Source organism: Rhinatrema bivittatum, chromosome 5 (assembly GCF_901001135.1).
Source record: "Rhinatrema bivittatum chromosome 5, aRhiBiv1.1, whole genome shotgun sequence".
Classification (NCBI taxonomy): Eukaryota; Metazoa; Chordata; class Amphibia; order Gymnophiona; family Rhinatrematidae; genus Rhinatrema; species Rhinatrema bivittatum.
This window is the reverse complement of record NC_042619.1, coordinates 234,557,053-234,571,198: the sequence shown is the minus strand read 5'-3', so window position 1 is coordinate 234,571,198 and position 14,146 is coordinate 234,557,053. Positions and strand designations below refer to the sequence as shown.

At 45.6% G+C, this 14,146-nt stretch overlaps 1 protein-coding gene across 4 annotated transcripts in view; it reads left to right on the top strand.

Annotated features, from left to right (window-relative positions):
* Positions 1-10,886, top strand: part of SIM2 (SIM bHLH transcription factor 2) — a 110,449-nt gene extending 99,563 nt beyond the window's left edge. For 3 of the 4 annotated variants that reach the window (XM_029603470.1, XM_029603473.1, XM_029603471.1), the window contains 2 exons: positions 5,937-6,333; positions 6,889-10,886. In XM_029603470.1, the coding sequence (XP_029459330.1) occupies positions 5,937-6,333; positions 6,889-7,598 (1,107 nt within the window). In that variant the 3' untranslated portion in view covers positions 7,599-10,886. The remainder of the gene's footprint in view (positions 1-5,936; positions 6,334-6,888) is intronic. The other variant, XM_029603472.1, reaches the window with a different exon arrangement.
* The last annotated feature ends 3,260 nt before the right edge of the window (positions 10,887-14,146 follow it).

The window sequence follows — 14,146 nt, the reverse complement described above, 5'->3', positions numbered from 1 at the left end:
GTTGGAGAGGGAGGAGATTAGGTCTTCTTTGGAGCAGGGTTTTCTGAAGTGTATGGTATTATTGTGTGTGGGGCTGTGTGTAGATGAGGGTTTTATAGAGAGGAGAGCTTCAATGAGTGAATGGTCTGACCATGGGACGGGGGTACAGTAGGGAGCATTAGGGCAGTGTAAGCTGGAGTTAACAAAAATGAGGTCAAGCGTGTGTCCTGCTTTGTGTGGGGGGGATGTTATTAGCTGTCTGAAGCCTAGGGCACTAAGGGAGTTTAGTAGTGTGTCACAGGAGGAGAAGGGGGGGGGGGGGGGCTAGAGTCCACGTGGAAATCTCCTAATATGAAAGCAGGGGTGTCAATGTTAATATTATCAGAGATAAATTCAATGAGGGGGGAGGGGTTCTGTTCAAGTAGGCCGGGGGGGGGGGGGGTGTAGATAAGACATATTTGGAGTTCTTGGGATTTAAATAGGCCAATTTCAAATCTGGGTGGGGTGATATTATATAGGAGTCTAAGTTTGAGTTGTTTTTTGGCTGCTAAGAGGAGACCACCACCTCTTTTATTGGGTCTTGGGACAGAAAAGATGTCATAGGTTTGTGTGGGGAGCTGATTTAAGAAAACAGTGTCTGTGTGCTTAAGCCAGGATTCAGTAATGGCACAGATTTCTGGTTTGCAGTCTAAAAGGAGATCATTAAGGATAGGAGCTTTTTTTTTATTAGAGATTGTGCATTAAAGAGTACGATATATATAGGGTGGTGAGGCTAAGGAATTGAGTCAGGGGGGAGATCATGATTGGTATCAGGGATTTGCGGTGTGCAGGGGGGTGGGATATGGAAGGTGTAGTGTATCGTTGGATGGGTAGTGGATGCGGGGGATGGTGTATGTAGTCATGTTGAGAAGCAGGGAAAGTAAATACACAAACTACAGAAGCACTGCTAGAGGGCTGGATGGAAGTGTCCGTTTCCACAGAAGAGTAAATGGGAGGGTGAAGGGCTGAATCAGGAGTTTTGAGGAGGGGTCCTCATAGAGGTTATCTGAGAAAGGAAGTGGACAATCCCCTGTAGGCCAGCGCAGATAGCGCAAGCCGTAAGGAATACAGCTTCAAGTGGATGCGGCAGGTGGAATAGCCCAGCTAAGACTCACAGTGGTGGTTAGTATAAAAGAGGAGGAGTAGCACACCAAGTTGAACAGGCCAGGGGTCAAGTAGATGGCAAATGGGGATATCTGATCAGGGGTTTTGTTCTTCACCAAAGGTGGTATTGTTGAAGGGAAGTACTTTACTTATAGTGTAATCAAAATAGCAAGGCTCCGATAATGATGTATATTGATTGTAGGGGGTGGAGCGGAGTTAAATCAATGGGAGAGGCTGGGGGATGATAATAAGATATAGGCAGCACTAAGGGGCTGCACAAAGGGATTGCACAAAGGGGCAGGCCCCTTTGTCACACTCTTAGGTGCGCGACGCCCGGCGCAAAACGCCAAAAGGCCCACGCTGGACTTTAAAGGCCATTCGATGCGGCTGGTGATGTCATCGAGGGCGGTCCTTGGCCCGGCAGGGAGAGAATGGCATGCAGAGGTACCTGGAGGCCGATGGGGGTTGCGTGGAGATCTTAGATCCCGGCGGGTCAGCACCGAGCGTGCAGAGCTTATTGTGCAGGCGTCTGGGCGGAGAGATCTTGAATCTGAAGAAAGGTACCCTGTAGTAGAAATAAATTATGCTTAGAAAGTACCTGTGTTAAGTTAACTATATAGCATTTTAAATAAGAGTAATGCAGTGGGCCAAATTAAAAGGAGCTATTACAAAAACAACAAATCTGTATGTTAGAAAAGTAAACAAAAATACAAGGAAAAAGAAACCGATTTGGTTCTGAAAGGAGGTTGCTGAAAAAAATAAAGGCAAAAAGAATAGCATTCAGGAAGTATAAAGAATCCCAAAAAGAGGAACACAGGGAAGAATACCTGGTGAAACTGAGTGAGACGAAGAAAGAAATCAGGAAAGCAAAAGGTCATATGAAAGAGAGGATTGCCAAAGAGGTAAAGAGAGATAAGAAAACATTTTTCAGATATATCAGAGAGAGAAGGAAGGCCCAAATGGAAAGAGAAAGGTGACAAGGAGCAATGTGTAGAGAGAGACAAAGAAATGGCAGAAATATTAAGCAAATACTTCAGTAACAGATGGAATGTGGTGTCTGATATTACATTAAAGCTGTGTTTTGCTGATTGTAGCCAGGGGCTGTAGATTTAGATCCATTACTGATTCCATGGAATGTCTCTCCAAAATAGTCATAACCTCCCCTCAACAGTAACTGTTAGGACTTGGTATATAAGGGTGAGGTTGATATGGAAAAGCTTTGTGTGGGTAGACTTGAGTCATCTGCTCAAAACCCAAGATTCCAATTTTTCCCCCTGCCTCCACATACCCCCCCCCCCAGGTCACTGCAAAATAGGGGGCATCGATAGAGCCATTCCAAGGGCGGGGCTAAACTTTAGCCGGTAAACACAGATATTGAGCACCCTTTGGCTAAAGTTATGTGCACAAGACTGGTTGCGGGGAAATAGCTGTCCTAGCGTTATCCATGTAAAATTACGTATGTAACTTCATCCATGTATATTCAGTGGCAGACTTATCTAGGTACGTCCTGCTGAATATCCGTGAAAAATTATGTGCACAACTTTACCAGCTTTCTGAATATTGACCTCACAATTTTTAGAGAAAATGCAGATTGAGTTATTCTGCATGCATTGTTTCAGTTATTCTGCACATGAATTATATGCGCATATTTATAAACTGAGTAGTGAAAGTATGTGCTTCTCTGCATTACAAATTTATGGGTGGACTGAAACGCATGCATATACTTTTGGGGCAGAAAGATGCAGTGTTTTATAAACTGTGCATCCCCCGCCACATAAGTTTTCAGAATACCAGCATAAATCTCTGTGGAACCACTTATGTGGGCATTTAGTGGGCTCTTAGATTGTAAGCCCTCTGGGGACAGGGAAATAGCCATGGTACCCTAATGTAATCCACTTTGAAGTAGCTGATCAGTCATGAAAGGCAGAATATAAATACATTTAAATTAGACTTGCACACTAGAGTGGAGGGTGCTTTGGGAGGCAAACTAAAATAAATTAAATTAGTTCAGTGTTCATTAAAGAAGGCCCTGGAGAAGGACTGTTGCTGGTTGACAAGACTGTAGATGGGAATGAGGTAGACAAAACTCTATGTGCAGAGCTAGGAAAACTGAACATGGGCAAGGCCATGGGGCCGGATGAGGTACATCAGAGATGTCCTGGCGGGTCCGCTGAAAGACCTGTTCAATAGTTAGCCTCACCTCTGTTGTGGGAAAATGAATGGAGAATCTGCTGAAAGAAAGGATAGTGAGCTACCTACAATCCAGTAAGTTGCTGAAACGGAGACAGCATGGATTCACCAGGGGGAAGTCCTGTCAGACAAATCTGATTGATTTGTTTGATTTGTCTGCCTAGAGAATTGGATTGAGGAAGAGCGCTCGATGTAAGAACATAAGAACATGCCATGCTGGGTCAGACCAAGGGTCCATCAAGCCTAGCATCCTGTTTCCAACAGTGGCCAAACCAGGCCACAAGAACCTGGCAAGTACCCAAACACCAAGAAGATCCCACGCTACTGATGCCAGTAATAGCAGAGGCTATTCCCTAAGTCAACTTGGATTTCAGCAAAGCTTTTGAATAAAATGAGAAGCTTGGTAGTGAGCCACCAAGTTGGTGGAGTAGATTACAAACTGGTTGACTGACAGGAGATAGCGGGTAATGGTAAATTCAACCTACTGTGAAGACAGAACACTGTTAAGTGGAGTGCCACAAGGATCCGTTTTGGGACAGGCTCTGTTCAATATCTTTGTGAGCAATATTGCAGAAGGGTTAGAAGGTAAAGTTTGAGGATGCTAAGATCTGCATCAGAGTGAACATGCCTGATAGAGTAGAGAAAATGAAAAGTATTTAAGAAAACTTGAAGAGTGGTCAAAGATTTGGCAACTGGGATTCAATGCCAAGAAGTGCAGAGTCATGAATCTGGGTGGCTGTGTTTAGGGAGGGATTGGATGGGTTCTTGGTGGAGAGATCCATTACCCGCTATTAATTTAGTTAACTTCGATAATAACCACCGCTATTACTAGCAGCAGTAGTGTGGAATGGACCTTGGAGCCTGTACCTCAAAAGGGATAGAGACAGAATGGAGGTGGTCCAGAGAAGGGTGACCAAAATGGTATGGGGTCATTATCGGAAGACTTACGAGGAGAGGCTGAATGATCTAAACATGTATATCCTGGAAGAGAGGAGATACAGGGAGATATGATGCAGATCTTCAGAATTCTGAAAAGTTTTAATGATGTACAAACTTTGAGCCTTTTCCATTGAAAAGATTCCAGTAGAACTAGGAGACATGAAAGGAAAATCCAGGAACGTCAGGAAATATTTTTTCATGGATGCTTGGAATGCCCTTCCAGAGGAGGTGGTGAAGATGAAAACAGTCAAAGATTTCAAAGGGGCATGAGATAAACACTGTAGATCCCTAAAGGCTACAGGATGGAAATGAAGAAAAGGGTGCATAGGGGTAACTTGCTTATGCAGTTGTACTATATCAACCAATAAATTTTGATGCTTTTGATGCAACTGCAACATTGCTCTCCATTTCAATGGCAGGGGGAAAAGGTGAGCTGGATTCAGGCAACGACCAATGAAAGCCCCGACTTTTATGGTCTGGGGAACTGATAAGCATGGAGGTAACCTGCATGGAACAGCAGTTACTACCCTTAACCAATAAGCCTTGATGCTTGACGCAACCGCAACATTGCTTTCTACTTTGACAGTGGTGGGGGGTGGGTGGAAGAGGAATTAGATTCAGATGACAATCGTCACGGGCCCTGACTTTTATGGTCTTAGGTAATGATACGCAGACATTAGGGAAAAAGTATAGGACTGCTTCTAAGGCCAAGTCCATAAGCAAAGCATATCAAGCAGCATTGTCTGAATTTTCAAGAAGGCTCATCACCCAGTAAAAATGTTGCTAGCAGTAAATTTTTATGGGATATCATAAGGGGATAACTGCACGGAGAAGCAGTTGCTACCCTTAAGAGAAACATGGGGTAACCTGCAAGGCATGGCAGTTACTAGCATAAGAAACTTGCTGGGCAAACTGGATGGGCCATTTGGTCCTTTTCTGCCGTCATTACTACGTTAGCTGCTGTGCAATGGGGATGCCGGATTCTTGGATCTGCTTTGAACATTTTTTTGTGGACTATGCAGAATACAAATTTTCCAAATTAAATCAATTTTTCAAATTAAATCAATTTTACTAAAGCTTTTATTCCCATTCTGTGTCTATGGAAGAAAAAGCTTAGCAACTTGGGCTCCAATACCCTGGAATTTGTTGCCAGAAGATGTGGTTAGTGCAATTAGTATAGCTGTGTTTAAAAAAGGATTGGACAAGTTCTTGGAGGAGAAGTCCATTACCTGCTATTAATTAAGTTGACTTAGATAATAACCACCGCTATTACTAGCAACGGTAACATGGAATAGACTTAGTTTTTGGGTACTTTCCAGGTTCTTATGGCCTGGTTTGGCCTCTGTTGGAAACAGAATGCTGGGCTTGATGGACTCTTGGTCTGACCCAGTATGGCATGTTCTTATGTTCTTATGTAATACAATAATCATGACTCAGTGCCCCAGATAGTTTATCACCTAATTCCATAAGGAACGGGTTCACCTAATCCTGGCTTTATTCTAATGTGTGTTCGGATTCAAAGTTCTTGATTTTCTTAGAATTACAAGTTCGTACATGCAGTAGGGTAGAACCAAGATTGGATTGGCCAGGTGATAACCCTAGCCTCCGTTATCCTTTATTCAAAATCAGATAAAATTTAACGCTAGCATCTAAATATTACACCCCCTTTTTTCCCTCTTTTTCAGCAATACAGCTCATTCCATGAAGACAAACTGGACTGTGGGCAGGTGGGGAACTGGAGAGAGAGCCCTGCTGCCCAAGAACAAAGCTGCCATTCAGACAGTGGTGAGCGACTGTACACCCCCTCCTCCTACAGCTTACCTTTCCCTTACCGCTACGGCCACTTTCCCATGGACTCGCATCATGTGCTTGGCGGCAGACAGACACTGCCTCCCAGGTTGGGCCAGCCTGCAGGAACGCCTTGTGAGGTGGCCCGCTTCTTCCTGAGCACGCTGCAGACGAGTGGAGAGTGCCCCTGGCATTATGCCAGCTCACTAGCGCCTCACAGCCAGTCACCAGCCGGCAGTACTCCTGAGCAAGTCCTGGTTGCAGCGCGACATAATCCTGCCCACACTTATGAAGGTAGGACCTACTCGTCACTCTACTTGCTAATAGAAGGCAGAGGCCGTTTGGAGCAGAAGCACTAATTAAGGGAATATCATGGTGCTGGGGTTTGTTTGTTTTGCTCTAGAATTCCTTTTTTGATCTTATTTCAAAGTCTTTTTTTTTCCTATTCTCACGTATTTCAGTGATGGCTTTATTTTACATGTCTTAAAGAAAAGATGTTAAAAGTCAGAACAGAATGGTAGGACTGAAATATTTACTAGGTGATAGTGACATGGGTGCTGGAAGCAAGAGCTGCTTCTACCCCTGCACTATGCTAACCTCCAACATTACAGGCCTTGGGTTGTCCTGTGCAGACACTACTGAGCATCCTCAAGTGGGATCTAGCTCAGGGATCTGAGACAAATGTGGGGCTATTTATGTAGGATTGAAGATGTCCGCAGCATGGCTTACTTCACTAAAGATTTACAGATTTCATGCTGAAGGCCTTACATCCTGATCTGCTAACACGTGATCTCAGACCCATAGTAATTAATGTTCTCTGTTTTTTTTCCATTCACAACATGCCCGCAGCAAATCGAAGATATGATGAGGTCAACACCCCTGATGACTTTTCGAGCTGCGTCTCATCAAGGCCAAACAGTCGGTACAAGGACGAGATTTATAACTGCAGTGTGATGAAACCCAGCAAGATGGATAACAGGGTGCAAGCAACTCAGCTTGCCATCAAAGGAGGAAACAAACTAGCTCTCAGCGGAGTCGTACAGGACAAAATGAGCACGAACGAGAAAACGTTTTCTGGATCCCAAAATCGTGCTTTACTGCCAAAATCTGAATGTTTCCAGTCAAAGGCTACAGGCCAGCTGAACCATTTTCTGCCGGTGCCAGTAGTCTATGAACAGAGAAGGGTTTGTATGAAAGAACCCAAGTATGGGCACATCCGGCATCCTGACACCCATCTGAGCGAACCAGGCACGCATGACAGGATGAGCTCCAAGCACGCTGAGCATAACTCGGAACATGAGGTCCTGGCGGACACCAGGCCAAGCGGGCAAGTTCCGTTTGTGCCTCTAAATTACCATCATATCCTGGCCAAGCATGGCACTTTTCAAACCAACGCTGCAGGATCTGTAGCCGAAGACTATGGCTACAGCCCCGAAGAGGTCAACTCGTTTCTTTACCGAGACCACAGCCCTTCCTCCATCTCTTCACCGGAGACCCACCGGGAGACGGCGGTGCCCCATTATATTGGAACTTCCGTAATAATAACCAATGCCAGGTGACGAGAACAGAACTAGACGATGGCTCTTGAGTTTTAAGGAGGATTCTTGGAAGGATTCACAGCGGGATTCTGAGAGAGCGTGGCTGAAGGGCACCGTGGAGCAAAGTTGCGAGTGCTCATGGTAAAAGCCACAAGCAGCAGGACATGCAAGGGCGGCAAGATGCAGCTATCGCTTCACAAGTAATATTGTTACGGATTAATCTCTGATGTCGGCCATGTTCGTGAGAAGCCATTTGCTAGCTCAGTTTGATTTTTCACCATTGCACACTGCGCAGTAGATGGAAACAGGTTGAATGCACATTTTTCAATTTGGTTTACCTGCAGGCAACTACTTTATTAAATGGAACACTATATGCATGTTTACAGATTTCATCAGTTTAACTCCACAAAGAGCCTTTATTTGCACACCGCTTGAGAGAGATTTTCGCAGATATTAGACACATTTGAACCCATTTAAGCAGGAGGTGATTGCTTCACCAAAAAAAAAAAAAAAAAGTGACATTACAGAATGGTAAATTCGATGCACCATGCAACTGGTGTTCCTTGGTCCAGTAAGGCTTTGATTCAGGCTCCAGAAGTTATCTAAAGTGGGAAGGGAGGGTGAGACCACCACCATTTTTTTGTTTTTTTTTGTTTGCTGTATCATTTGCTTGATAGGACAGGAAGCACTCGCTCAATTCATATTCCCTAATGATTTTCTGCAGCAAGAAGCCCGTACGAAAGGTACCCAGATTGATTCAAAGGAGAGGTTAACATCCTCCTCTTTGTTTTTATCAGCTTATACCTAGCCCTTTTCCTTTTTCCACAATGGCGTTGCTAACGTGTAAAACTGGGAAAGGGAAAGCCTTGACCAAGGGACCATCCTGTCCCTTCCATCCTCAGGAAAGAAAACGGATGGGGAGCCAGGAGAAAATCAGTATTTCTGTCACTTTCAATTTGTGGAACTGTGTGAATCTTTCATAATACCCTACGACAGAAAATCCTGAGGATTTCTAAAAAGAACAAACAAAAGAAAAACATAACACTCTTTAATTGGCTTGTCAGGGAGCTCAAGTGGAAATTTATTTTTTTTTTTAGGATTTTTAGAAGTTCAGGTAAATCCAAGTCTGCTTTGGATTTTCCCCAGACCCACCAGAAAAACTCCAATGCATTTTCTTGGTGGCTCTAGAGGAAATCTGATGTTTACACTTTGCTTGAATTGTTCATGCATTTTTAGTTTCAATTATTTCATTGGCAGGGATTGGTGCAAAATCTAAGCTTCTGATTTTTATTTTTAGTTGGGGGAAGGAGGTGGGGAGAAAGGGCCATCCAAAATGTAGGATCATCTGTTTGTCATGACATGACTCCCTTGAGTTTTTGGTGAATGAACCCTATGATTTACAACCCTGATTTGTAGATTAAGGTTGAAAATGTGGGACTGATTTAGGGGAGGTTTATGAATAATTAACTGTAGAGAAGGCCTGCTGGGCTTGTTTGAAATGGACATGGTGGGAGCATGGGGGCCAGAGGAGTTAAAATCTCCATCATCCTAATGCTTTGAGTGGTATTATGGCCACGCAAGAAATGTGAACTGAAATTTGGCATCAGTGGATGTAGATTCACATAACTCCCAGGGCTTCCCAAGTCTATCCTGGTGACCCCCAACCAGTCAAGATTTCAAGATGTTCACAATGAATACGCAAGCAGTAAAGCTGCGCACATTGGAGACTCAGGGTATGCGAATTGATCTCATGCTTAATCATTGTGGGTAATTTGAAAGCCCGATGGCCTGTCGAGTCATCAGAATGGGTTTGGAATGCCTGACTCCATCGTCCAGACAGCCCAAGCCTGTCCTGTGATTAGCACATTGCCTGCATGCACTTGTAGTCTTGATTTCCCTAAGAAAATTAAGCTTGCATCTCCATCACATGCAGTGGGATAAAATCAAGACTGGCCTGGGCTTTGGGGGTGAGGGGTTCCAGGAAGCCATTGGACATGGTTTATTGCCATTCTTTGTTTGTTTACTGTGGTACAAATGGGCTTTTGACTAATATGGGATGATTTAGGCTCTACTGTCAGTTATGTTTGCCGTCCGGCAGAACACATGATCTGCTTCTTGTCACCTGGGAAAAGTAGGCTGAGCTGGCACAGCAGCAAAGCTTGGGGATGAATTTATTCTTAGTCTACTCAATTGAGCATCAGCAGTCAGGATAGGGAATAACGCAGTGAGGGATATAAAGGAGATGTTACATTGTGTAGGCTGGCCAAGCTTTCTTTTCCTTTCCTTCCCTGAAGTCCAGGGGCAACAGAATGCTTTTTTGATTTGGGGTGGGGGGGGGGGGGGCAACCAAACTCTCCTCCCAGCTCCACTGCCAGTTTTTTGCTTTACATTTACCGTTAATGTTATTCTTTCTTACGTACATTCTTTGTGTAAATCAGAATATAATTATATGTTTCCAACCTAAGCAATAGAAAGCTTGACATTAGAAAACTAGTCATAGTGATAAAGGAGAAAACAAGAAGAGCATCACTAATAGAAGCATCAGTACTAAGTGACTAATCTGCACGATGTAGGAAAAAGAAGATCATCAAATGGCAGGAGATGTAATTGACATTAAGAAATGTTGCCTAAAGATATAGACAAAGTCCTAATTTTTTGGGCACCATTCACCTCATTAAAAAGAACTTCCACGTTCACCTCGCTATGTTGCCGGTATGTATTACAACGGTCAGGCTTCAGAAAGAAGCTGTTTGGCACAAGGAAATAATTAAGAAGAGCACTAGCAGTAAATTTGAGAGACTGGGATCAGACCCAACATATCCTGGCTTAATAGTAAGGTTCATTCTTGTCCTGGTAGGTGCAAGACAAAGTCAATATAAACCCTGCACCTCAAGCTTTGTAGACCATAGTAGCATCAACTCCCAGGACTCAAACAGCAACAACATCCACCTAGGAAAAGGCAACATTGCAAATATTACATTTGATTCTAGAACACCAATATACCTCCTACTAGGAAAACATAACCCTACATGCTAGCAAAGCATAACGGGAGTGTGGCAGCCCCAATACCTCATAAGCAACTCCATCCCTTGTATTACTGAAGCAAAGGCCACAACACAAGCAACCCCACTCCCAATAGTCTGCCAAGTACCTCCCAATACCCTCTGTTTTCCCCCTCCAGACCCAGAGTGCAGCTTCTCCCTTTCTCCTCCCCTGCCCTCACCAGAGGACCAGGGATGAGGAGAGAGAGGATGAGATGACCAGGAGAGGAGAGAGAGGGGTGGGAAGGGACTACAGAAGGGAAGAAGAGTGGGGAAAAGCAAGTTTGCTTACCATAAATGGTTTTTCTGTAGATAGCAGGATGAATTAGCCATGCTGTCTGGGGATGTCCTCTGGCAGCCTTGAGGCAAAGCTTCTCCTAGCAGTTACAGAGCTTTGCTCTGTGTGGCTGCATGTGTCTTCCCACACGATCTAGCACCCTCGTTCCCCTCAATCTGTAAAAAAGCAAAAAATCATCTGTGGTGGATACTGGAGAGGGCTGCCCATGGAGGCAGGTGGATCCGCATGGCTAATTCATCTTGCTATCTATGGAAACACAGTTTACGGTAAGCAAACTTGCTTTTTCCCGTTGATAGCAGGGCTGAATCAGCCATGCTGTCTGGGAGTCTCCCAGCCATCGGGTTGCATCTCACCCACTGACAGCCCATTGTTCCTGTCCTTTGACTTCATTATAGCAAGCCCAACCTGTCTCACCATGGACAGCCGTGGAGACTCTTCATCGCGTGGAGTGTTCCAACACTGCTGCTCCCATGGCCACATCGGAGGACGTTTGCTGGTCCAAGCAGTAATGCAATGTAAAGGTATGCAGCAAAGACCATGTGGCAGCTTTGCAAATGTCTATTAATGGTACACTGCGAAGGTGAGCAATTGAGGTAGCTAATGCTCAGATCTGATGTGCCTTCACCCTGCTAGGAAGCGACTTTGAATAGCAGAACTGGATGCATTGAGAAATCCAACTTCAGATGGTTGTCTTTGCCACCGGAAGTCCAGGTGTACTGGGATTAAAAGAGACAAAAAGCTGCAATGTTCTTTGTTCAGAATGCATTCTCCTTTTGTAGTAAGCTAACGCCTCCTTGCAGTCTAGGGTATACAGAAGGCACTCTCTGGCATTTCTGTACGGTTTTGAAAAAAATGGTGGCAGAATGATAGCCTGGTTGGGGTGGAACACTGAAACGCTTTGGGAAAGAAGGAAGGGTGGGTTTGGAGGGTCACCTTGTCATGGTGGAACTGCAGATAAGGGGGGTAGTGCACTAATGCCTTTAATTCACTAATTCTCCTGGCAGAAATCAGGGCAACCAGAAATATCACTTTCCAGTTTAAATATTTCACGTGAGAACTGTCCAGTGGTTCGAATGGTGGCAGCATGAGTTGCTCTAACACCAGATTCAGATCCTAGGGCAGTAGGGGTTTGATCACTGTGGGTCTGAGGTGTAAGAGCCCTTTCATGAAGCGAGAGACCAATGGGCGGTTTGAAACTGGGAGGCAATTGGGCAGCTGGTGATAAGCCGCTATCACACTGACATGCACTCGGACTGATGCTTTTGCTAACCCTGACTGGTAAAGCAGGTGCAGGTAATCAAACAGGGTTTCTGGTGAACAGGAGAATGGATCTAACTGATGGAGCTGGCATGAGGCAGAATAGTGCTGCCACTTGAGTTGATAATTCTTTCTGGTGGAGACCTTGTGCGAGGATATCAATACATCTTGGATCTCAGTTGACACCCAGAGCTTACTTAGTATTGTCCTTTCAAACTCCAGGCTGTAAGATGAAGCCTCCGTCCTGTGACAGAAGATCCCCCCCCCTTCCCCCAGAGGAATGGGAGGAGCTATTGATAGACCGATTAGATACGCATACCAAGGTTGATGAGGCCATGTTGGGGCGATTAGAATTAGGTTGGCCGCAACCTCTATGCACTTCTGAATGGTGTGAGACAGGAGCAGAATTAGTGGAGAAGCGTAGAGAATGGAATGTCCATGGAATGAGGATCCTGTGCAGATCTCTCTGGACTCGGAAACACGGAACAGAATTTGTGCACCTTCCTGTTGTCCACTGTCGCAAACAGGTCCATGCTCAGGGTACCCCACTGGGCAGGGCGGCGGAAGCATTAGGCCTAGGGTGCCAACTATTAGGGGGTGTGAGCTATGTGGGGCCACGAGCAGCAGCGGCAAGGAGGAATGGGGATTCGTATCTTCACTCCTCTTTGCTGCCACCACTCGCAAAAGGTAGGAGTTGGGGCTGCAAGCAGGGGCAGGGGTTGTTGGCGCGACCGGGGAGGGGGGGTGGCGCAAGGCAGAAGGTGCCTAATCCCCTTCCACCGGCCTGCCACTGGGCAAAAATGGCATCTTCCACCCTCTAGCTCAGGGACCATTCGTGTGAATGGAATATCCTGCCGAGTCGATCTGCTTTTGAGTTCGCCACCCTGGGAAGATAAGTGGCCTGCAACTAGACGGAATGTCTGACCGCCCATTCCAGAATGCAAATTGCCTCCTTGCACAGCATCCATGACCCAGACCCTCCTTCCTTGTTTATGTAGAACATGACCACTTGGTTGTCTGTGTGAACCATGACATTCTTGCCTTGAACCTGGTTGACAAAGGTGAAAAGTGCCCTGCGTGCACTGCGCCACTGACCATAACCCTGCGTCTGCAGATGGGCAAGGTGGGCTCCCCATCCTTTGCGTGACGCGTCAATGGTGAGGATTAACTCATATGTAGGTATCAGGAATAGGGCGCCTTTCGTGAGCGTTTGTGGGTGCAGCTACCAGGCTATATCCCTCCGCATGGCCTGGGTGAGGCGTACTGTGTCTGACAAGGACTGACAGAACTATGTCCACTGAGCCTTGAGGCCCCACTACAGATGGCGCATGTGCAACCTGGTCTAAAGCACCATGTAAATCACTGCCGCCGTGTGTCCCAGGATGGTGAGGACCTGATGGGCCAAAGGCTGTGTAGAGGCTTGTAATTGTCTGGCTAGTGTATAGAATGTCTCTGCCCTGTCCTTTGGCAAGAATGCTTTCCTCTTTACCGTGTCTATCCTTGCTGCAATAAATTGAAGGACTTGAGTCAGCTGGAGGCTGGACTCCATGTAGTTGATTATGAGACTTAGCTTTTGTAAGCAATCAATCGTGTCTCTCAGTTGCTTTCTGAGGGTAAGTTTGTCTGATGCTTCCAGCAACCAATTATCAAGGTAGGGAAATAGTTGGACCCCCTTCCGGCGGTGGTGGCCCCCCCCCCCCCAAGGCATTTGATGAATACTCTGGGGACAGAGGATAATCAGAAGGGGAGCACCTTGTACTGGTAGTGCTGCCCATTGGACTGAAGCACAGGTACCACCATGAGGAGCGGTGCATGGGAATGTGGGAGTGGGCATCCTTGAGATCCAGTGAGCACATCCAATTATTGGGCTGTAGGAAGGGAAGGATAGATTTTAGGGATGTTATCTTGAACTTCTTCTTGAGCAGGAATTTGTTGAGCTCCATTAGGTCCAAGATTGGGCAGAGGTCACCCGA